We start from the raw sequence: 24,716 nt of genomic DNA, 5'->3' as shown, positions 1-24,716 counted from the left end.
AAATGGGCAGTAAAGCATTCCAACAAATCTCCACTTTTCCGCTTCAAATCCTGGATCTTTAACGTTGGGGCTTGCAAAGGCATCAAAGCTTCGATTCTGCGAAAGGACGGAGTGTTCGGCCCGTCGCCGCTCTCCGCCCGGCTCCACGGAGGCCCGAGAGGCTTCAGGCTTCACAACAAATATATTACAGACCATAAATCAGCCCCGGACATGATGGTGTAAACGCCTGCTGTGGTCTGAGGGCGACGCCGCTCCCACACTCTGTGCTGCCTGAGACAAGCAGCCATTTTGCAGGAAGACGCAGCTTTCTTCCTGCTCAGCTTCATGTATCTTCTTGAAGGAAGGAACGGGAATGGAACACCTCCCAGGTGTTATCTGGCACCTACCGCTGTGCTACTCAAGGTGGCTTGTAGATGTAATCAGCTGCCTCCCCCCCCCCCCCTCCCCTCCTGATGCAACGCCTCTGCTCCCATCAAACTATGATTTCCTCTTTTTCAGCATCAATCAACATCTCCAGCAGCACTGCAGAGGTTTATCTCCTGCGCTCTATTTCTGTATCCTCACTCAGGCATGAATGTTGCATGTTTGGTTGCTCTCTAAGTCCACAGGGTCCAGAGCATCTTTGCTGGCCGTGACAGTGATCCCTGGGTGAGCTTAGTGAAGCTAAAAATAACACACACATGTACATTTACTGCATCTTATCCAACACAACGCAACTCAGTGAGAACCAACAGCTGTAACCTGTCTCCATCTCAGATCTATGAAGGATCCTAACACTTCTATGTGTGAGACTGAGACCTGTGAATGTCACAGACCAGTTCAGTCTGAGCCCGACGAGCGGCTCACAGACGGATGTTACAGCCCGTCTCACTTTGGTGTGATTGAATGGAAGCCCTGAATAGATTCATTCTGCCATCAAAGCTCCAAATTATACAAACATAAAAGGAACTTCCTGTGGTCTTATCAAGGCTTTTCACTTCACACATTTCTTTTATCTAACAGGAGATGTGAATCCTTAATGGAGGATGAATGACACCCAAACTGCACTCCGTTTATTTGCATGCAGCATATTGTGTCATTCTGTGTGATTAAGGAGGAAGAATGTCTCTGCCAAAGTTACTGAAGGCTTCCAATCCAAAACCTTACATCATTTATTTATAAAAACAGCACAGCTTTGAACTTTATGGAGTCATTTTTGCAGATTTTAGTTTTCGTTTCATATTAACTTCAAATATATATTCATAAAATCTCTGATTATTGCAGATTTTACATTTTTCATTATTCCAAAATCTATCGAGTATGAATGTGCCAGTGTGCGAGTGTGTGAGTGTGCGAGTGAGTGTGTGAGTGTGCGAATGTGTGAGTGAGTGTGTGAGCGTGTGAGTGTGTGAGTGTGTTGCTGTGAAGGTTTGGATCAAAGCCCTTTATGAACATCTCAATCCTTCTTCATAAGCTTTGTTCTTAAATAAAAGCCCTATTGAATGAAAAGTATAAATGCAGAGCCGCCTTCAGCCTCCAGGGTTTCATCCTGATAATTACCACACGCGTGTCCTCATATTCAAGGTTTCATCAGCGTCTGATTTAATTAAATCCCTGAACCGGGACTCGTTTCACTCCGCCACACGATTAACACAAAGAGCCCAAGAGAGGGACAGAAAATATATCTCAAAGTAATTTCTTCTTATTACATGGATGCTTATTATCTCTGCCTCTTCCTCTGCTTTTACCTTAAGGTAGCACATCATCATCTTCATCCCCATCTCAAGGAAGATCAGCATTTCCCCGACCCACATAGAGCTCAGAGCCGCTCTGAAAACGGCCGCATCAGCGAATCTTTAACCACAAAAACATTCGTTGCTCATCTCGCCCACGCCGTGCAAACACGATGAGGCACAACGAGCGCACAGTCGACGTTCGTGTTCCAGAACGTTCGTGACTTCTACGTCAGACTGCATGTTCTTGTCTCAATGCCTCACATTCATGTCAGTAAGTGACAGAGGAGAGAACACAACTGTCAGAGAAGCACATTCAACAAACAACACAACACAAAAACAGCATTAGTGCGACGAACTGATCGTCAAAATGGAACCCGCTCGGCCATTTCTCACACACGTCCACAGACAAATGCTCCATCACGATCTGCTCCATACATGCTGCATCTCACTCAGGGTGGCCCCCCCATCTTTACCATGACACTCAACTACAGAGAGTATTCTTCATCCACAAAGGAGCAATAAGCACATAGAAGTAATACATATTGTGTAACTTAGCCCGGGTTAATGCAAAGGTTACTGTCCACCTTCCTGTCCAACGTCCATAGGTGTCCAGTGGACTGACAGACGATAGCCTGAGTCACTGTGAGCTCAGCTTTTATTTTTGAGACGGTGCTTACTTGATGATTTTCAGTGACATTTTCAGTGTTTTTGATCATCTAATCAAACACAACACATGTACTGTAGTTCCTTTGTGCCATAAGGCGTGCAGGTCGACATTATTGATTTAATGCTGTCACTTGATGGAGGAATTGAAAACTGCAGTTAGCATACGATACCGTTTTTGCAGCTGAATATTCAAATACTTGTTTTCGGAAAGACCGACAAATACTAAAATACTGAAAATGGTCCTCGGGGGGGGGGGGGGGGGGGCAGACCTGTATCTACCAACTGAACCACGATGACACGATACAGGCAGAGCACGGAGACATATCGTACAGTCGCTCAGTCCAGCTGTTCAGATCTGGATGTGGACCAGATGTTGGACCACATATGCAAGAAGCCTCGGGTGGCCAAACATCATCAGATATGGAAACATCTCAGGCTGGGACTTCCTAACTGAACTTTCCATATGACACAGTTTGAGTCCAAGACAGGAAGTGACCTCCAGCCTTCTTGGTGACTTCCCTCCCTGTGTGTGATGGTTTGCACAGCCCCAAGTTAAAGTCCACTATTTGGCTCCCAATGTGGATAGACAAGATAATTTGGACTATGGCAAAAAGCAACGTGAAGATGAGTAAATAAACATACACACTTTTGTCAGATTAGACCACATTAAACGCTGTTGATGTCTTTAAGAATGTTAGCCAATGTTTACACAATGGTGAGGGATGTGAGAGATGTGGCCACACAACAGAAAGGAAAACAGTTATACATACAAAGAAGAGGTTAAAAACAAGTTTGGCACGCTCTCACACACTCACAGTGGGGGGCCCCTGGGAGCCGGAGCGTCTCACCTTGGTCTCCCGCTCCTCCAGCAGGGTCTCTAGCCTCTTCTGAGCGGCGCGGCCCTCGTGGTCGTCGCTCACAATCAGGATGATGTGGTTCCAGTTAAACTCTCGCATCAGGTCAAACCACACGTGAGCCTGGTGGGAGTACGGAGGGACCGTGCGCAAGAAGGACAGATGGATGCTCTGAGGAGGAGGCAAGAAGAGGGGGAGCGTCTCAGACACGTCCAAACATATGGATACATCATGTACAGACACAAGCTAGAGTGTTAAGTTTAGAGCTAAATGTGTGAAATAGAAGAGAATACTGAGCCGCAGATAAAGTATTAGATTTTCTTGTGGCACTTTTTAACTTTTTAATCAAAATCACAAACAGTGGCACCCATAGTAACCTTTGTATCTACAGATACGCAGTGACACAAGGTAATAAACACACAACTAAACATCCTTTGTGACCGTGCAGCACTGCAGTGAAGCCTTTATGGAGCTCATATCTTTGTTTCCAGTTTGTTTCCACTTCCTGAGGAGGGTTGAGATTCATTCATAAATGCAATGAGGATATTTGTGATTACACAGTGAAGTGTCATTCCTGGTGTGCGGTGGCGGCGTGCCGCAGTAAAAACACAACTCAGGCCCGAGAAATTATTAATGATGCACTTTCAATTTTCAGCTAAAAAGCCATTTAATCTCCTCTCCTCTAATGGACGCTGACGGGACGTTTAATGTACGGAGCCTCTGAAACGCCTCAGGGGAGCTCTCACCCCCCTCCCCCTCTCTCTCTCTCTCTCTTCCCCTCCCCCTCATTCCCTCTCTCCTCCCTCCATCACTCACCTTGTCCGAGTAGATGGACATGCGTGTGGTGAGGCCCACCACAGGGATGCGGTAGAACCCAGCCGTGTAGGAGACGGGCGTGGGTGTGAGGTGGTCGTTGGACTGTGGCGGGTGACTCACCAGGATGGCGTAGACCTGCAGAGACACAGAGGACAGACGCTCCATCATCCAGAGACACAAACAGAGCCTGCACCTGTAACTCTGCAGAGGGTTCGGTTTGCCCTCAGTGCTGTCTGCTTGGTGGTGGTATGTGTATGTGTGTGTGTGTGTGTGTGTGTGTGTGTGTGTGTGTGTGTGTGTGTGTGTGTGTTAAGTGTGTAAGTTTGTTTTCCTTTCACAGAATTCCATCAGAATTCCAGAGAAAACTTCCCAGGACTACAAACTGCAGCAGATTCCTTCTTGCAGCTCTGCAGTGAACACGACAGGCTGATCAATCACGAGTTTGACAGATGAAAGTAGGCGGGGTCGCGGTCAGGGACAGCGACATCGATCACAGAGAAGAAGAAGGAGAAGAAGAAGACAAATAAAGGACTCCTCTTCTTCTTCTTCTTCCCTCTAATCCGTCCCAGCTGGTTGAGTCGCAGCCCTGCAAGAAGCAGAGCGACGCTAAGAGGGAGATAAAATATGAATAAGATAAATTAAATTAAAAATAAATAAATAAAAAAATAAAAAAGAATAAAAATAAATAAAATAAAATAAAATAAAATAAAATAAAAATAAATAAAAAAATAAAATAAAAAAATAAAAAAATAAAAAATAAAAAATAAAAAAATAAAAAAATAAAAAAATAAAAAAATGAAATTTGAAAGAAAACTTTAAATGTTACAAGAAAAAAGTTGTTATATTTTGACAAAATATGGTGTTTCCATATTTAAAAAGCCAACATTAAAGTTTCGATGCAGTCTTTTACACGTTGTCTCCAGGGTGGATACATGCTTCTTACATGATTACAGATTCTTCTCCCTCCTCCTCCTCTTCTTCGCTGCCTGGCTGGCACACTTTGGTGAGCCGCCCGTATGTTTGGGCTCAAAATGAGGTCGTTCTTCCAAGCTTCGCTCCCGGGCATCTCCTCTCCTCCATCTGCCACGGACCTCTTTCCTTCTCACTGACTCTCACCATCATCACCATCATCATCATCATCCTCCATAGTCATGATCCCAGGCCAGACTCATCTGATTAAACACATTATAGCTGTGATGATGAGGTGTGTGTGTGTGATTTATGCGGGCTGCTGGATGAATTACACGGCGATGTAATGACATGACAGCGGCCGCAGCGATCCGCGATCACTTAGAGTCATTAAGCAGAGGACATGAGAGCTGAATGTGTGTGTGTGTGTGTGTGTGTGTCTGCATGTGTGTGATTGTGTGTGTCTGCATGTGTGTGAGTGTGTTTGTGTGTGTCTGCATGCGTGCGTGTGTGTGTGTGAGTGAGGTAGAGTGAGTGAGTGTCTGTGTGTGTCTGCTTGAGAAAGTGTGTGTGTTTGTTTCTGTGTGTGTGAGAGAGAGAGAGGAACTTCACGCCTCAACACACTGATACATAATGTTGGTGCCTCTTAAAAGCCGTGATGAGCTCGACAGGAGGACGGCCGAGTGTGTGTGTCTGTGTTGTCACAACTCTCACGGGGCCACACACTGACGCACACTGACTCACACTGACACACACTGACACACACTCAGTCAAGACGCATTACTTATGGAGTGTGTTTAGTTTGTTGGAGCTGCAGACTGACTGTAGCTGAGGAACATGAGGTAACCAGCTGATCTTCTTCTTCCTCTTCAGACGAGATGTTGTCCTACAGCGTGGCACTGAGGTCACGGGGACACAACCGCTGATTGATAAGTTCTGAGCCTATGTGATGTTATTTACATATTGTTTGGAGAGAGGTGGAGGTGTGAGGGGCGAGTCTGGTGGAGCAGGAGGAGTTGGAACTGCTTCCTCCATCCCGCTGAAGCCTGGGAGCCACGCTGGATGTGGGCGCTTTGAATCTCCTCGGTCTCTCCTTGCTCCCTGCTCACACCAAACAAACCCGGAGTAGAAGCTCTGCTCCTTCACACTGAGTGGAGCCGGCTGAGGAGGTTTGGGGAGGAGGAGCTCCAGGCAGGTCCAAGTGGGAGAAGACTACCGGGTGGACACAGAATACACCGGAGGGATCAAGAGTCCCATCTGGGCCCATCTGCCTCCGGGAACCAGACCAGGATGAGGCACGGAACACGGATAAACGTCTCACACACACACACACACACACACACACACTGGGAGAGAAAAGGAGATCTGGCCTCCAGCAAAGGTTTAATAAAATAACAACGCAGCCAAGAATCTTCCTGCACTTCCTCCAAAATGGTGCATTGAACAGCAGCTGCAACATGAGTGACAACCACGCATCTCTCCAGCAAACCAGAAGGGAAGTAAACTCTGTATTCTATAACACACACATCCTCTACTTCTCATACTCAGCTGCATGATTCATCAGCAGGATCCCAAAGTATGTCCATTAGCCACATGAAGCAAAGTAGAGGAAGGTCTCACTCCTCATCCCCTTGGTACACACACTCACACACACTAAAGCCTGTGCACAGATGTGTGTGAGACAGAGATCACGGTGGAATTAAAAGGCCCGGTGCGTGATTGAGTCTGTAAAGACTTCATCAGTTACTAATTCCCGACACTTCCACTCTTGTTTTCTTGATACCCGTGCAGAAATGCTTCTCTCTCTCTCTCTCTCTCTCTCTCTCTCTCTCTCTCTCTCTCTCTCTGCTCCCTGCACTTGATGAATGACTGATCCCATTTCGTTCTACATTCTGAATCTCCTTTACCGTTTTCAAACAGCAGCTCAGACCGGACACACACACACACACACACACACACACACACTCCAGAGATTTGCAAATTTCACAATGGAGAATCATCCAACCAAAGAGCGATGAAAACGCTTTGAACAGGAAACAGTGGCACGTTTTCCTCTTCGGCGTGTTTGTGACCTTTGGAAGTTCGTCTCTGTGCTGAATATCTGCTTTAATTATGTCATGCTGCCATTTTGCTCTGCTCTCATGCTGGAGAGAGAGAGAGAGAGAGAGAGAGAGAGAGAGAGAGAGAGAGAGAGAGAGAGAGAGAGAGAGAGAGATAGATAGATAGATAGATAGATAGATAGATAGATAGATAGATAGATAGATAGATAGATAGAGTTCACCATCAGTTTTCTGAACTTTGAGAGGTTCTGCAGGATGCCGCTGGTTCTGCAGTGGTGAGGAGGTGTGGATGCAGAGATGAGAGATGTGAACCTATTGAGTAACGCACCTGGCTGGAGATCAGGTCCTCGCACACGGACAGAGCCATCTGGATCGCGTTGGGTTTATGCGTGACGGAGATGGCGGTCAGCTTGAACTTGTCCCGGCCGAACACCTGGTTGGCCTGGGTCACGGCATCTTTGAAGACCTGCTCGTACCTCTTCTGGCTCAGCACGGCCCCGATGTTGACGATCTTCGGCTCGCAGCCCGCCCGGGCGCAGGAGCAGGAGAGCAGCACGGCGAGCAGAAACAGACGCATCGTGCCGGGAAGCGAACAGCGGCGCGGCGTAGCCCGGTCCCGTATACCCCCGGGGAAGGCGACTCGGCTCGACCTGCTTGCGGACAGCAGCGCGGCTCAGCCAGTGGGGACTGCGGACGCGATCCAGGTGGGCGGCGAGAGAGAGGAAGCGGGCCAAAAGAGGAGGAGAAGAAGAAAAGGAGGAGGAGGGGAGAAACGGTAGACCTACGTGCGATGCGGAGGAATGTGCACGTTAGGGACACACAGCCGAGAGAGTCCGAACCCCCGAAAAGGCGCCGCTACAGCGCCACGCAGTCCTCCAGGCTCCCGGGCGGATCAGCGGCGTGTGCGTCTCCCCGTGCCCGCTCCTCCGTGCGCTCTGGGCGGACTCTGCACACCGATGCGTCGCCGCTGTGTTCGCTTCGGGCTGAGCGGAGGACTGAGCTGTCCGTGGTGCTGACAGCTGTGTGCGCGCGCCACCGACAGACCAGGCGCGCTCCCGAGCCGTAGCCTACAGCCCGATGTGGGTTTGCGCGTTGGCGTGCTGAGCCTCTGCTGCTGCTGCTGCTGCTGCTGCTGATACGGGGTGAGGAAGAGGAAGGTGGTAGCAGATGATGAAGGCGAGACAAGGAACATATGAAAAATGAATGTTACATGTTCAGAACCCGCAGGATCACCGCGTTATGAGGGGAGAGGGACGGAGCGGCAGAGAGCGGAGGGTTTGAACCTCCAGAGCGGCAGAGAGCGGAGGGTTTGTACCTCCAGAGCGGCAGAGAGCGCAGGGTTTGTACCTCCAGAGCGGCAGAGAGCGCAGGGTTTGTACCTCAGGGCAGCTGCGGATCCGATCAGATCAATGACTGAGCTTTAATGTGAACACAAGGCTGAACCCCTTCAGGCTTAGAGCGATCCTTCCCTGAGATTAGAGCTGAAATCTGACATCAGACATCAAATCAAACAATGCTGAGCTCATTATAAGTATCAGTGAGATCTCCATCACAGAGAGTGTGTGTTTGTGTGTGTGTGTGTGTGTGTGTGTGTGTGTACATCTAACACAAGTATAGCTTTCATATGCCCTATCTGAGTGTGATTCAGTGGAGTTCATTCACACAATACAGGTTTGCTGAATTTACACAAAATAAGAAGATTTTAAATGTCAAACATCAAAGAATTAAGAAAATAGTAATCAGCTAAGGTAAACAAACATGAAACCTGAAGAACAAAACACACTTTCAGCTCCAACGAGTGTGTATTAAAGCCTATTCTCCTCTCTTCTCCTCTCTTCTCCTCTCTTCTGTTCTCTTCTGTCCTTCCATGCCTGACAGACGACCCCGGCTGATGAAGATGGACGAAGCTGGCCGGTTAATGAACCCTATATCTGAAGGTCCACACACACACACACACACACACACACACACACACACACACGTTTTACTGCATGTGAGCGCTTCACACACACACACACACACACCTCCACCCCTGAAACTGGCTGACTCAGACCTCAGACCTTTATCATGATGAAGTCTTTAGAAGAAGAAGAAATGAAAGTGAAGCTGCAGGAAGATCAACTTGTTTCTGTTCTGCTGGAGATGTGGAGCATAATGATGAATATTCTTTCTTTCATTTAAATATCTGTCTCTGCATGCAGCTATAGACTTAAATGACTCAAATATATATTAGAATGAACATTTCTTAAAGTCTTATTCTGTTTTTTCTTTTCTTAACAGCATCATGTTCTTACACAGCGAATATGAAGCTGTGACCATGAGTGTTACTGTGCAAGCTATGCAACCTCAGCCTGATGGTTACCTAGGAAACAAGCCTTTTTTTCCTCTCTCACACACAGGCACACACAGGCGCACACACAGGCACACACACACACAGATTTTCACATTGAGGGAACATTCAGCACAGCACCCTGACACCGGGCCGCCCGTCACTGATGGAAACGTCACAGCAAATCACATTTAAAAAAGAGGAAAATGAAGAATGAAAGGATGTCAATGAACGAGGAGAGGAAAGGAAGAGAGAGTTGGGGGAAAGAAGGGGGGAGAGGCAGAGAGATAGGGTGAAAGAGAGAGAGAGGAGGGAGATGGGTGGAAGAGTGGGGGAGAGAGAGAGAGAGAGAGAGAGAGAGAGAGAGAGAGAGAGAGAGAGAGAAGTTTAATTCTTGTATTTTAATTAAACTTTTAATACTGAAATGTTCTTCTTACTGTGACTTTGGTGCTCCTGGTTTTTAAATGAGGCCAACGTGAAGTCATTGAACACTGAATAATAAATCACACACACACACACACACACACACACACACACAGTGAGGTGATTAATTCATAACGCTGTAGAGGAAGTCAGCGTGTCGATCAGAGACATTAAACATTTATAAGAGATTAACATCGAGAAAAAAACTCAATCAGAAATGTTCAAACATGAAGCGACATCATCAAGAATAATAATCACATTATCATCATCGTCGTTTTCATCTTCATCGCAGGAAAACAGACTCCTCCTCCTTTTCCCTTCCTCCCTCCCCATGTTGGAGTCCGTATCTGATTGCAGTGTTTTACCACAGTAAAGATCTCAGCATGTATGTACCACTTCACTCCTAACACACACACACACACACACACACACACACACACACACACACACAGAGTTGAGTTCATACTCTGCGATCCGCCCACACAGAAGAAAAGAAACCGTCTCATATTCAACCCACACGGTCCTTCAGCAGGCAAGGAGAGGACAGTACTGCGCTTTATCTCTCTGTGTGTGAGGAAGCAGAGAGGGGAAACACACACACACACACACACACACACACACAAACAAACACACACACACACACACACCCTGTCACACTACATGCTTTAGCTCTTAGCGTGACAGAAGACCATTTGTCCGTCCTCTCACATTCATCCTTTATTTAACCTGGAGAGATCCTTTAAATGATTCACTTCAACCAGGTTTGACCTTTAACCTTCTGCATAAACTGCAGGTGTTTTGGAGGTCGAGGGGAGAAGCAAGAAACTCACACTGACGCCGTCAAAAAGGAACCCAGCGTCCATTTGATCGCGTTGGATTGAAGGAGTTGAGGGCTCAAACACAAAGACATGAGGACAAGTGTGTGTGTGTGTGTGTGTGTGTGTGTGTGAGCCCGTTTGCTCTCACAGAAACGTGTCTGCGGAGGCGTGGGAGGAAACGCTCGCTAAAGGCCATCTGAGGGTCACGCTAACGTGTAAAGTGGCATTTTGCACACAGCTGATGTGTGTGTGCGCGTGTGTGCGCGTGTGTGTGCGCGTGTGTGTGTGTGTGTGTGTGTGTGTGTGTGTGTGTGTGTGTGTGTGTGTGTGCGTGCGTGCGTGTGTGTGTGTGTGTGTGTGTGCGTGTGTGTGTGTGTGTGTGTGTGTGTGTGTGTGTGTGTGTGTGTGTGTGTGTGTGTGTGTGTGTAATGGCCGCCGGCTGTGACATTCACATCAGCGGATCGGGAGGGGGGGTCGGGTCGCGATCTCTCTCCCGACACATGCAGAGCTGATGAAGAGGTGAGTCATGTCGGCAGATGGATGCCTGTCTGTCTGTCTGACGAGTGTGAAGTCCCAGCATGCATTGTGAATCGGCTGCCCTGGTCCCGCCGCCGCTCTGGAGTATTCATGCTGCGGGAGAGAACGTTCCAGAAAGAATTCCAGCTTCGCTCTCAACACGACACGCGAATCCTGCTGGGAGCGGCGAACGGCCCGATCGATACGGATCAATGTCTACTCTCAAATTAGTGAAGCCGGCAGCAACAAGTCGTGCTTCAGGAACCAAACTAGGCACCAGAGAAGAAGAGATCAGATCCCAGCAAGAAACACAAGTCTGAGAGAGGAGGAAGAGGAGGAGGAAGAGGAGGAGGCAGGAGGGAATCACATCATCTCCACTGGAGGGAAGAAGATCACTCGTGTCTGAAGCAGCACTACCCGCCTGATCCCAGACCCTGGACCTGGACCCTGATGACCCTCAACAAATCAACAACAGAAGCAAAGCAAACAAAGCTGCTGCCTCTTCCTCCCATCCTCTCCTTCGCTCAGTGTCGGGGATGAAGACGATCAAATTTAAGAAGCGCTCGTCCTCCGTGAGCTCTGTGAAAACAGATCAAGCTGTGTTTGTGTTGCTAAGGATACGCAGCAGCAGAGCGTCTGGGCTCGGGGGAAGTAGGTCAGGAGAAGTTTGTCAGGTTAGAGACTTTTAAGAGGTCGAGGCGTCTGCAGTGGAGACAGAGTCAGAACAGGGACCAGCAGGTAAAGCAAGCAGAGAAGAAGAAGAAGAGGAAGAAGAAGCAGCAGGAGGAGGGTGAGGGAGAAGCAGCTGGAGTGGAGCCTCGTCCTCCTCGTCCTCAGGCCTCTGACGTCCCCTCGTCTCTTCCGTCCGTCTCCATGTGGGGACGCAGCAGTCAAGTGGTCTGGGTTGCATCCTGTGGTTGCAGTTCAGTTGAGGGACGCCGCGGCCACCCTGCTCGCCGCAGATGGGACACTCATGCGCACTGACGCTGCTGCCGCCGCCGCCAGGACGAGGATGATCCGAGCCGGAGGATTGGGGATCGCGTGGAACAGATGTCAAGGGTTGGGCCCCATCTGTCAGCGCTGGGTGATGCTGCAGCAGAGGTTGGGTGACTGATCTGCTTTCATCATCCGGCTCCTCCGCTCTCCTGCTCGCTGGGAACAAAACACTGAGACAGATCTGAGGCCTTTATCGTGGATTGTCGCACCTTCCTCCTCCTCCTTCTCCTCCTCCTCCTCCTCAGCCATGTTTCAGAACAAAAACGGGGAGGATTTCTCTGCCGTCGGTCCAACGTTCCACACAAGTTCAATCTGTTTTCCCAGGCGTGCTGCTTTCTTCCTGAGCAGACCTGGGCGCTGCAGACGGTGGATGTGAGGCTGGTGTGAAACAAAGGCAGCACACTTCTCTCTCTCACCACACAGCAGATAAGATAAGAGCCCTGAAGATAAGCAGCTCCATTATGAGCCTCTGGCTAAGTTGTACACTGAACATTTCACCACTCTGCTCAATTGAACACATTCACTTATTCAGAGCGACGGAGAAGCTTCAGCCTGTTGAGAAATGCATGAGCGAACACGTTAGAGCGGAGCAGACACGTTTATTCTGCGCATTTAAAGAAACATTACAGCTGGAGATTAGCCAGTTACAAAAATAACTTTAAGAGGAGGAGGAGGAGGAGGAGGAGTTCATCTTCAGTATTGTGCTTTTTTAACTCTGCTGGTTATCGACTCAGACATTTATTGCTCTGAATGTCTTAAAGGAAGTCAACGTAAGGCCATGCAGCGACACGGCGCCTCATCACCGCAGGCCATCCAGCACGGCGCCGTCTCTGCGTCCTCACAGAAACATCAAGACTCACAGCTTTGTCTGTCGTGGCTCGGCTCTGGAGTCGGGAACGTAAACGCGAGGCACAAACCCGTGAAGAAGAACGTGCATGAAGCGGGAAGCCTCACATGCCAGGAACACAAACATGTGGAGGGGGATCAGGAGACAAACACTCAACACGACATCATCCATCAGACCAGGAGGAGGAAAGCACTCTAAAGGAAGAGGTCACGGAAAAACCCAAGGCTTCCAAAATAAAAGGCACAGAGAGCAAAAGGTGCATCTTCATCTGTTTGATTGATCGAATTGGAAATGCTTGAAAATATACAGAGTGTTTATTGAAAGGAAACAAAAATGAACTCACTGAAACACAAATGAGCTTTTTTTTCTCCACCACCTTGAAGTTAAAAGGCGACGACCCGCAAAAGCTCTGACCACTTCACTCGCTTCGTCACCGTGGACAGGAAACAGCCGCAGCTTAGCAACAGAGTTAAAGGAACACGTCAGCGTCTCGCCAAACTCCTCTGCTCGTCAATCCGTTGATTTGACACAAACCCTAAGTCTCACAGTGGTTCAGCTTCACCTTGAACGACCTTTGACCTTCTCTGACATTCTGACAAACACGTGATGAAACCTGCTGGGACGTTTCCCTTCACAGTAAAATCACTTTGCTGCTGAGGAACCTGAGAAAACAAACAGCTGCCAGTGTTCCTGAGGCTCAGCCTGCTCAGGCAAAGTCACAGTCATCACTTCTACAAAGGCTCAGTCATAATGAAAGCACATTCATCTGAATTAACTGAGCGTGCATAAGCGTCTCCAATGTGGCTCCTCAACCAGAGAGACTTTCTGAGAGAACTTTACAAAAAGTGGCAAAGTAAAGTAAAAGTGACATATTGTAAAGTTAAGGTAAAGTTAAGGTCAAATAAAGTGCTGGTGTGTAAATAAAGTCTAAGCTCCTGTAGGAAGGGAGGAACCAGGCTACATAGAGTCAGCATCACCTCCTTCCAGCTTCACCTTAATTGCTAATTAGCTGCAGGTGTGGCGCTGCTGCTCATTAAAGGAACTCAGAGTTTGGGGATTTATTTTGTAGAGTGATTCGTGTGATGGAACCTAAGATTTGTCTTCACGTGTGTTTGGGTTTTGCAGTTTAAAAATGTCTAAGCGGCCGTGGAGTCGCTGCTTCGTCCGTTTGCACAGGATTCATACTCATCCTCAATCAAATCATCCTGTAAGGGAGGAGTTAAATACTCATTATGTGATTAAAGAGTTGTGTTTGGAGGTTTATTACTTGTTCCAAACCAAAGAGGAGGTTATTGATTAGAGAGGTGCATGGCCACATAAATGATATTCATCCATTTAGAGGAGATAAATCACATAATGTTTCATATAATAGAACCTAAAGTAGAACCTGCAGCCGCTTTGCTTAACTGCCTGGGATAAATATTTAAGTATACACTCAGGGTCTTTAAATGGAAGTCATTGTACCTCTAAAGTGACTCTGAGGTGATTCTTTGATCTTCATCTCTCAGGGTCTCTCTCTCTCATGTGGAGGACGTTCTGTTGTTGTTCTTCAGGTTTGCTTTGATCACTAAATCTTCACATGTCCTGGTTGAATCCTCTCCTTCACCCTGTTGCGCCCTGCTAACATTGCAGCTTTACAGGCACTTGCATATTGGAGGCTGGAGTCATATTGCGCGTTAAAACAAGAAAGGAAGTAAAGTAAGTGAGGTTTGGAGGTTCAACCCGAGGTTCAGGGCCGAGCCTCCGCTGCTGCACCGGCCCGGGCTTCGTTCGTGACGCCACAGATACAAACCATCGCCCGACCCGACCCCTCTGAGACCTGTGATGGATGAGCGTCGGCCCTGACCTGACCTCCTCTCTGCTGGAGGTCAGAAGTCCAAAGTGTCGTGCTGGAACTGGAGCCTGGGGCTGTTCTGACTGTAGAACTGACTGAACCAGCGCCGGTGCTTCTGTATGGCTGAGTCCTCCTTCACCAGCAGAGGCCGGGAGACGTACTTCTTATTGTTCCAGATCATCACGTCTCGCTCAAACTACAGCAGAAGAAGAAGAAGAAGGAGAAGAAGAAGAAGAAGAAGAAGAAGAAGAAGAAGAAGAAGAAGAGAAGAAATTGTCATTTAAGGTCACACTCATTAGTTTTGTTAATGCCATGGTTCCAATATTCCAAGTTCTTTTCTGAAGCTGCTGAATGTTGAACCCATGGAGTCTAAACATGAAGGAACGTGACTAGAGCCCCCTGCTGGTGGCCCTCAGACACCTGCACACACACACACACACACACACACACACACACCCCTTCGCCCTGTGACACAACAGATCATTACTTTGCCTTTTCAAAAGCACAGTCTGTGTTTCGTTATCTCAGTTAATTATCAGGTTCAGTGGCGATGATTTTCACTTTTGCGTGTGAGTGTGTGGCGTTACGTGACGAGGCAACACGGAGCCAAAGGCTGAGTGGGAGGTAAAGACTTTGGCAGCATCTCCTTCTCGTTCTCCACTCTGCCAGCAACCTACAATTACAGAGCAGACTCACTGCTGATGAGGAGGAGGAAGAGGCCGAGGAGCCCCCAGCCTCCATGCTAACGTTTGGCTTTGTTGCTGTTGTTGTTGTTGTTGTTGTTGTTGTCATTTGCTTTTCACTCAGGAGCAAAGAGAATGTTTGAAGGAACCGCCGGATACAAACACAAACAAACGGCTAAAAGATGTGAGTGTTTCCATAGATACGCAACTTCAGAATGCACAAAACAGAAGTGCATCCTTAGACAGATGTGCTGTTGAGATCAAACAAGCACATGGAGATGCTGGGGATTGAACCCAGGACCTCATACATGCGAAGCACGCGCTCTACCACTGAGCTACATCCCGACTGAGCCATAGGGTGTGTGTGTGCGTGTGTGTGTGTGTGTGTGTGTGTGTGTGTGTGTGTGTGTGTGTGTGTGTGTGTGTGTGTGTGTGTGTGTGTGTGTGTGTGTGTGTGTGTGTGTGTGTGTGTGTGTGTGTGTGTGAGTGTGTGTGTGTGTGTGTGTGTGCGTGCGTGTGTGTGTGTGTGTGCGTGCGTGCGTGCGTGTGTTCACTCTGGGTCCTGACCTGAATGCACTCTGCCCTCAGGATGAATTTGGGCACCAGGGCCGGGATGTTGGACTGGTAGAAGATGGAGTGTGTGACACACTGCAGCAGAGGCTCTGCTGGAGTCACAAACTGCATGATCACACCTCGACCCAGGAAACTGTGCTGGAACAGCAGAAACACCACGCCGGGGCCGATCTGACACACACACACACACACACACACACACACACACACACACACACACACACACACACACACACACACACGTTACAAAGTCATTTTTTTGTATTTGTAATCAAATAACAGAATGAAGCTGAGTGACGATGACGATGATGATGAAGGCTGAGGTTTACCTGTCTGGCCACCACGTTCACATCCAGCAGAGGCCAGTGACGTCCAAACACAGTGAGCGAATGTTTCACCAACATCTGGGAACAATGTGTGTCCGGTGCTGCCTCGGGCTCCCACTGGACCTGGAGTCCACACACACACACACACACACACACACACACACACACGTTACCCTCAGTGGTGTAGTCCCGTCTGTATTGACTCTCTCTCCCCGTCTGTATTGACTCTCTCTCTGTGACTTTACCTTCCAGTCGTGCTGCATGAACTCCCATGTTTTGCTGTTTGTGTAGCGCAGGTCGACCCCGCTGACGATGCCCGGGGTGTGCAGGTGAGCCAGGTGAGCGATGTCTGCTGCATTCTCTGGGATCTCCTGCAGGGGGAGGACTTCTGGTTACATTATTCAATGATGTACAAAGTTTGGAGGAGAAGGAGGAAAATGAAGCTGAGTGATACAGCGGCTACAGTGAATATGAGTGTAGCACACAGCACCACCGTGTGGCCAAATGTGGAACATGTTCACTTCAGTCTCATCACTGTGAACTGTTGGTGAATGTAATGAAGCGTCTATCGCACGCGCGAACACACACACACACACACACACACACACACACACACACACACACACACACACACACACACACACACACACCTCTATATGGGCGTTGACGAAGTGCTCGGTTCTGCCCCGGTAGATCCACTCGCCCCTGCTGATCTGCTGCAGCTCCGGGACTCTCCACGGGGGGTCTTCTCCGTCACAGTGGAACCAAACCAGGATCTGGCCGTTCACCTCGCAGCTCGGCCAGCGCCGCACTTTGGCAAACTCCGGCACTGGAGGCAGACGGAACAGACACACACAGTCACTTCAGAGTTTAGACGATCAGATCAGCTCACATGAGTGAATGGGATGTGGGCCGGCTGGTTCCATTTGTGCTTTAGGCTGTTTGTGATCATTTGTGTCTGATTGTCTCCACTTAATTTCTATTTAATTGTAATCAATGTTATTATTTATACTTGTGATCCGCTCATACTGTAGACTAGATGGACTGACTGATGGACTGACTGCATGTTGGGCCTCTGACCTTTCCTCTGCTGCCCCCCTTCAGGCCTGAATGTCAACATATTCCCATGAGCCGTGTGTAGTTCTGATCTTCTGAGGATGATCAATTGTCAAACCCTAAACCAGTCAGTCATGGATCTTATCGGTCACATTCTTTGCATTTTGGATATCCTAAGCTCTTTGGGCTGCTGTCCCCGTGAGGCCCAAATGTCAGCTGTCACACTGGACCTGACAGCTGCAGGCCCGAGGACACGCAGTCCTGCTACCTGTAGTATTTTGGGTAATCGTGCCACATACTTGGAAGAGGCACCCCCAGCTTTTCTCCGTACCTTTTTCTGCGTAGGGGATTCTCACGCATTTCCCATCCTCTCCTCTGAACTTCCACCCGTGAAAAGGACACTCTAAGCAGCTCCCCACCACTCGGCCTCCCACCGCCAAGTTGGCCCCCAGGTGAGGACAGTAGGCGTCCACCACGTACGCCTTCCCATTCTGGCCCCGGAACACTGCCACCTGCTCACCTGGAGGATGGAACACAGTTGGGGAGGAAGTATGAGCTCAGAACAAACCTCCTACAGGTCAACCGATGAGTCTGACAAACCCTTTTGAAGAATAAGCCACGCCAACTCAACTTTGGCAGAGAAAGTTTCATGAAAATCAGTTTGAAACCTTTTAAGTCATCCGGCCGATAAACAGACGGGGGACAAACCAACATGGGGGAGATGTATCTTCCTTGGCGGAGGTAACGAGGAGCACGACGGCCCCCCTGTAGACCGTGGGGAGAATTGAACAACCCGCAACACCCGAGACCGGCGAAACGACACGCTCAGCAGAATCTAATACACAATGTAACAGGAGGACAGGAGAGAAAAGTTACATGTCAGACACGGAGGCTGATGAGCCGGACGAGCAGAGCTTTGATACGGGTCAGCAGAACCTGGGACAGAGGGGGGGGGGGGGGGGGGGGGTCAGAGCAAAAGGGCACCACATCCAACTGTGGGAGGGAAAATGTTTAGACACGTTTAGACCTTCAGTGTGTTCAACCAATCACAGGTCAGCAATGTCAGGATGTAACCAAATCTACAGTCTGTGACAGGAAGCTAGTTGTGCTGTAAACATAAGCTATTGCCTAAAAACAGGTGCCTTGACTATCAGATGACACGGGGAGCGAAGACGACGCTCAGCCACAGGGTTAATGATGGGAGACAGCTGTGGGTGACGGGATGGGAGAAGCTGACGAGGCAAAAACGTACAGATGAGGATTTACGACACACAAGGAGGCCTCTTTTCCTGTAGGTTCCTGGTTTGAGGACGGGTTTCTTCCTTGAGAGCCTGTTGTAGTGCTGCTGAGCAAGGCACTGAACCCATAACTGCTCCTGATGTGCAGGTTGGCTCCTTGCATGTGATGATTGGCTGAACGTGAGGTCATCCTTAAGAGCTCTGGGTTCTCTGCCGTGCCTTACTTCTATATCTGTGTTGTTGAAGGTATAACAAGGTGGATCCACACAGGTTAGTAACCATGACGTCAGCCTCCATGACACCTTCATAACACAAGCGGGCTCATGTAACCTGAAACAACCAAGGCTTTGTTTGAAAATGAAACGTTACCAAGCACCTGAAAACTTCACCTCTCCTCTCCAACAAAGGCAGGAAGTCGTGAGCACAAACAGCAAACAGCAACATGAGAAGCTCTCCCCTCTCCCCTCTCCCCTGTGCTGGACACTTACCTGCCTGAGACGACACAACAGAGACCAGGTGGACTCTCAACCACACACAACACACACAAGTCATTGAACACTGCGGGGAGGAAACTGTTCAAAGTCAGAAGAGCTGAGGAGAAGACTTGAATCCACCTGATGTAGATTTATAAACAATATCCTGATTCTAATCATCTGAACATTTAGTACTTAGATCCACATTTGACCTTGACAACCTCACATCACATCAATGAACTCTGCTTGATTATTAGTTAAGGCGATATAAATGGAAATCAATCATTAATCAATCATGTGTGAGCTGTTGCTGATGGAGCTCTGTAGCTGTTGGTGATGAAGATCCATTCAAAGTGTTTGTACTTGACCAGATCCTACTGATCCAGATCCAGAGAGGAGAACTGGATTCTGCTGCAGGAATCTCTCTCTCTGCAGCTTTCAATGATTTCTGATGTCATAGAAACTGGAGCTTATTGGAATCAATATGACAAACAAACAATCCAAACAATGATGACACCTGATCCTGGCAGCAGCACAGAGATGCACCCTCAGCATGTTCCCTCTCCTCTAGGATGGCTCCTTTGTTCTCTCCTTTCTTGTTCCCTTGATGTTGCCTTTCCTTTCCCCCTCCCACTCTTTTACTTATCTGACAGCATGAAGGCTCCTCAGCAGGCAATAACATAAAAGATTTAAACGCAATATTCTTCTTTGACTTTGGATACTTGGTAGTTTCTTTTACCTTCTTAGAATTCAGTAAAAATGCCAGGAATGCTGCCAAACATACAGATCCTGAACGTGTGCGTGTGTGTGTGTGTGTGTGTGTGTGTGTGTGTGTGTGTGTGTGTGTGTGTGTGTGTGTGTGTGTGTTCTAAACTTGCTGACACTTTTGTCTCAGTAGGTAAACAGTGATTTCTCTCTCTTATATCTTTTGCCGTCTCATCATATCTTGACATTAGAGGCGCACATTAACTGTAGAGTGCAGTGTTTCCTCTCCATACCTAGCAGGGAGACGTTCTTCACCTCGCCCCGGTCCAGCATCACAGAGTCCAGTGCCCGGTACCAGCCGTTGGGATACACCGGGGGCAGCTCGCCGGTTTTCCTCCTGCGGCGGACCTCGTTGGCCGCCTGGGCTCTGGAGCGACCGTCGTCCGCGATGTAACCCACATCATCCGGCGCTCTGAGCAGCTCCAGCGGGCTGAAGAGGAGCCGGTACATCCAGCCCAGGACGAGGAGACACACGCCGGCGCTGATGCACGCCACTACCCGCGCCGGAGCTCCCAGCAGCCCCGTCTTCCTCCACATCGGGGTCCAGTTACCGTCGGCGTCCAGTGGGTCCGCGTCGTGGACGATCAGCACCGCGGCCAAGCTCAACCCGATCACTACAGCCACTTTCCGCGTCTTTCCGCCGGGTTTGTCCATCGTGTCCCGCTGCGGCTGTGCGGCTCTGCGGCTCTCTGTCGCAGTCTGCAGTGACACCGCGGCGCCTCTCGCTCCGCTCCGCTCTCGGTTCCCTTTAATAGCATCTGCCGGTGTGCCGCGGTGGCGGCGGGGAGGCACTTGGACACGAGAGGCACGGCTGTGGTTTGAACCCCGCCCACACGGCGCGGACAGGTAACTAAAACTCACCTGCTCTAACTAAAGGCGCTCTCAGGCTGTTTACACATGTGGCGTCTTTTTCAATGAAGTGAATCAGAAAGGAAACCAGCTGCAAAAGACAGTTTTTGATACTTACACATTATTTATTTTTAGAATCAGTGTCATGCTTTGACTTTCAGAGAGCATCACTGGGCTTCAGAGCCACCAGCTGATGGGAGGCTGGGGAGGATCCTGGTCCAAAGGCGCATGAATCCCAATCTCATGTCCTGTCCAACAGAACTCTCAGTCATTTGGCCACTGATGTTCACAAAGCGATTGGTGCCACTGGTGAATTTGGGCCAGACTGCAGGGACCCTGTGGTCTCCTTCATTGGGATCTCTGTAAAGTAATAAAACATGTATAAGACAGTTATAGCTAACATAGTGCTGACAGTGTGAAGTGTGTTTTACCCGGTCCTGGCAAAGTTGGTCCAGTAGGCGATCAAGTATCCAGACAGCTTCCTGTGTCTGTCTCCGTAAGCCTTGGGCGTGGTGAAAGGTTTCCCAAACACGTACTGCAGGTCGTCGGCGTGGTCGGCTCCCACCCAGTCGTGATAGGGTTTTCCTGGACCGGCCATTAGACTGGGCTCAGACAGCAGGTAGGAGAAGGTGCGACCGGACCTGTGACACAGCAGCACACTGTCATTAAGCACGTGTGATTGTTCTGCTGCAGTATACATTATGATGTCAACAAAAGGACATTACTGTAGCAGTTAGTGTAGTTTGTTGTGTCCAGGTGAGGGAATAAAGGAGTTCTTCTCACCTGGCATATGTAGCATGCAGGTAGATGGATGTCTCAATAGGAACCAGGAAGATGTAGTCCGTCCCGATGTCCACTGCCGTCCTCTTGATGGTTTCCTGGCTGGGTGCTGATCCCCAGCTGGATGAGTACTCAGCTAAAGCCACTTCAGCGCCTGCTTGTCCCTTCTCTTTGGTGTAAGCAGCTAGAAGCCTCTTTAGATCCTCTCTGCAGTGACAGACAATGACAGACCGTTCAAGAGAGAGTTCGGGCTTTTGCACATAATCCCTTCTCCTCCCCCAACAGAGCTAAATGAGCCGTACACGGGGGTCTCCACGTTCTTCTTGCCGACTGAAGGAATGTCCTTGGAGGTGAAGAGATGTCCGTCCATGTTGTTGACTCCGGCGAGGAAGTCGACGTCGGCAGCGTTGTGGAATAAGTTCTCAGGCTTATCAGGGAGGAAATCTCCATCCAGGACCGGAGACAGAAGAAGGCCGAGGACACCAGGATCTGGAGAGCATAACAGGTGATAGATGAGATCTACAGGACTGAAATATTCACAAACTGACTGATGTGTAGTTCTGAATTGTTTTTCTCCTAATAATAATGATAATGTTCATGTTTGTGATTCATTTATGTTGTGATTCCTGTTGTAAAGTGTTGCTCACGGTCTGGGGAGCCTGGCTGGATCGGAGGAGCAGCCATGGTGAGAGCTTTAGCATCAGTGGACTTCAAACAGGCCGCCATGGTGTTATCAGTGGGACAGCCGACCTTCAGAGCGACCTGAGGACAGCAGAGGTCAGGAGGCTGCATTCTGAGGCATCCACTCCATCTGGAAATCCCACTGAGATCAAATCTTAACAAAGTAATTCTGCTAAATCCCACTTAATATGATCAATAACTACATCTCCTATCTCCGATGATTTTGGATTTTATATCCTCATCACCTTCTGTCTTTACATTCCAAAAATCAAAATGACTCCTCAGTAGCCTCCAGAGTCGATCTCCATGACGACAGACAATGACGTGCACACTAATTACATACCTGCTCTGCAACCTTCCGTGGGTTCTTGCTGAAGGCCCAGGGGCAGAGGGCCACTCCACTCTGAGATATGGCTCTCCTCAGCAGGCCTTTGTTGTGTGGAGACAGAATCTGCAGAGAAAGGCGTGTAGAGATGATACTACTATTTATGTTTAACAGGCTTTAGTTTCTTCTACTCTAATTCACCATTTTTAACTTTACTTTGCTAAGAAGGGTTTACTGAGAGCTTCGGACCTGGAAGTTGACACTAGCGCCCCCTGCAGACTCTCCAAAGATGGTGATGTTGTCTGGGTCTCCTCCAAAGGGCCGGATGTTCCTGTGCACCCAGGCGATGGCGGCGTGTTGGTCCCACAGGCCGTAGTTCCCCGGTAAGCTGGAGTCTCCGGCGCTGAGGAAGCCGAGCGTGCCAACCCGGTATCCCACCGACACCACAATAACACCCCCCCGATCTGCAATCTCCTGTCCACTGTAAAGGTAGTTGTTCAGGAAATTGGCCCCCATAGAACCTCCGACCATGAAGCCTCCACCGTACAACCAAATCATCACCGGCAGGTTGGACGACACTGAGGCAGCAGAGAGAGGATTCTCTATCAGCTACATGAAGGAATGTCATGTATGTCATAGTAGAGAAGCAGTGCAAACGTACCGTCTTTGCCGTGAGGGACCCAGATGTTGAGGTAGAGACAGTCCTCACTACCAAATGCTGAAGTCTGGAGCATGCTGATCTGGAGACACCTGCTGGCAAACTTTGTTGCCTTCAGAATGCCTGAGGGGACAAAGAGTTACAGGCAACCATTGGGAAGATAACAAGAAGTTAACATGAACATAAAACACGGCGATGCTGCAGCTGGTCTGTTGGGAACGCGTCTCATTTCATTGGATTCATATCATTCATTTGGTTTGATCACAATGGTTTCTGGGACATGCACGGCTGGGAAGCAGACTCCGGTTATAACATTCAAAGTCTTTGAAACAAAGGTCACTATAGCGACCGTGAGGTAACCGTCCTTCAGATGGATCAACTACTGAGCCAGTCGCCAGCTGAGCAAACTCACACACTGCTGCTTTTTAAAGGATGAACTGCTGGAGTCTGCTTGTGTGGAGTTAAACTCACCTTCCCAGCCTGGATGAGCTTTGGGTTTCTCCAACATTTCAGGTTTGGCAGCAAAGGGAATTCCTTTGAAGACATCGACAGAGCGGAAGATTCCGAGGCGGACGTTTCTGCCTCGAACCTTGCCTGCCTCAGTCTGCACCACGCCAAGCTGCAAACACACACACACACACACACAAACACACAGAAGGCAATGATTTTTTAACAGTTACATTGGTGCTTAATTAGACTTAAAGGAAGACAGAAAGGAAGCAGATCAATCACTTTGTGTTGTGTTTGTGTGTAACTGTAACCCATTTTAGCCTTAAAGCTGTTTGATCATTTCACCATTTTTCAGCCCAGTCACTGATAGGCAGCCTCAGCTCAGGCCTCTCCCCTCACTTAGGCTCAGTTTGGACAGCTGCTACATTTCCAGCTCTCGTACACTTTTACCCCAACATAACTAAATAAAAAACCTTCTGATTTCCATATACATGTGTGTGAGTGAAGTGTGTGCCCACTTACAGACGCTGCTGAAGCGACTCCCAGCCATAGGGCCACGATCACACACACCTTCAGGGTCTCCATGACTGAGCCGGACCATGAGGAGGCTGGTACAGGTCACTTATATACACACGGCGCCTCCCAGAGGAGAGCATAGAGCTGTGTACTCAGGTTATTTAACCTGTCCACAGTGGACGGTCTCTGATGGGAAAAAGAGAATCAAGCGACTTATAGGAACGTTACATATCAGTGAAGTTATACTCTCTCACACACTTTCCACGTTTGTCAAGTCTGGATCAATGTGGAAAAGAAAGTTTTGTTTAATTTTGTTTAATTTCTTTGCGGTTTAATTTAGTATAAACATATAAAGCCACTTTAAAGTTTCACACGAGACGTTATATTGATCAAATATAACTGTATGGGACAAAACAGCAACATTTGATACCAGAAAGAGTAATTTTTATTATTTACTGTTTAATTTTGAGCATTTTAAACTTCACCTGTGTTGGAATGTCTTTATTTTTTAGTAAATGTGATATTTGTAAATGTGAACATGTTTATTAAGAGTTTCCTGT

The 24,716-nt window shown here is 48.5% G+C and overlaps 3 protein-coding genes across 6 annotated transcripts in view; all 3 read right to left on the bottom strand.

Moving 5' to 3' along the window:
- grin1a (glutamate receptor, ionotropic, N-methyl D-aspartate 1a) overlaps window positions 1–7,597 on the bottom strand; it is a 29,763-nt gene extending 22,166 nt beyond the window's left edge. For all 4 annotated transcript variants that reach the window (XM_076169508.1, XM_076169510.1, XM_076169511.1 and 1 more), the window contains exons 1-3: window positions 7,349–7,597; window positions 4,052–4,186; window positions 3,230–3,406 (exon numbers count right to left, since the gene is read on the bottom strand). In XM_076169508.1, the coding sequence (XP_076025623.1) occupies window positions 3,230–3,406; window positions 4,052–4,186; window positions 7,349–7,597 (561 nt within the window). The remainder of the gene's footprint in view (window positions 1–3,229; window positions 3,407–4,051; window positions 4,187–7,348) is intronic.
- A 7,220-nt stretch (window positions 7,598–14,817) lies between these two features.
- Window positions 14,818–20,434, bottom strand: LOC143015511 (cholesterol 7-desaturase nvd). Its single transcript, XM_076169518.1, has 7 exons — window positions 20,131–20,434; window positions 17,753–17,941; window positions 17,016–17,194; window positions 16,611–16,736; window positions 16,369–16,488; window positions 16,034–16,210; window positions 14,818–14,979 (listed from the first exon to the last, which is right to left on the bottom strand). Exons 1-7 carry the CDS (start codon window positions 20,432–20,434, stop codon window positions 14,818–14,820), a joined length of 1,257 nt encoding a protein of 418 aa, XP_076025633.1.
- Window positions 20,435–20,913: 479 nt separating this feature from the next.
- On the bottom strand, window positions 20,914–24,225 carry LOC143015500 (bile salt-activated lipase-like). Its single transcript, XM_076169507.1, has 10 exons — window positions 24,163–24,225; window positions 23,662–23,809; window positions 23,194–23,313; window positions 22,782–23,110; window positions 22,551–22,658; window positions 22,174–22,288; window positions 21,829–22,015; window positions 21,530–21,733; window positions 21,178–21,387; window positions 20,914–21,106 (listed from the first exon to the last, which is right to left on the bottom strand). Exons 1-10 carry the CDS (start codon window positions 24,223–24,225, stop codon window positions 20,914–20,916), a joined length of 1,677 nt encoding a protein of 558 aa, XP_076025622.1.
- Between the last annotated feature and the right edge of the window lie 491 nt (window positions 24,226–24,716).

This window comes from Genypterus blacodes, unplaced genomic scaffold (genome assembly GCF_046128005.1).
Source record: "Genypterus blacodes isolate CSIRO-AG114 ecotype Tasmania unplaced genomic scaffold, CSIRO-AGI_Gbla_v1 ptg000205l_1, whole genome shotgun sequence".
Taxonomy (NCBI): Eukaryota; Metazoa; Chordata; class Actinopteri; order Ophidiiformes; family Ophidiidae; genus Genypterus; species Genypterus blacodes.
The sequence above is the reverse complement of the archived record's forward strand: the minus strand, read 5'-3'. Positions and strand labels throughout refer to the sequence as shown.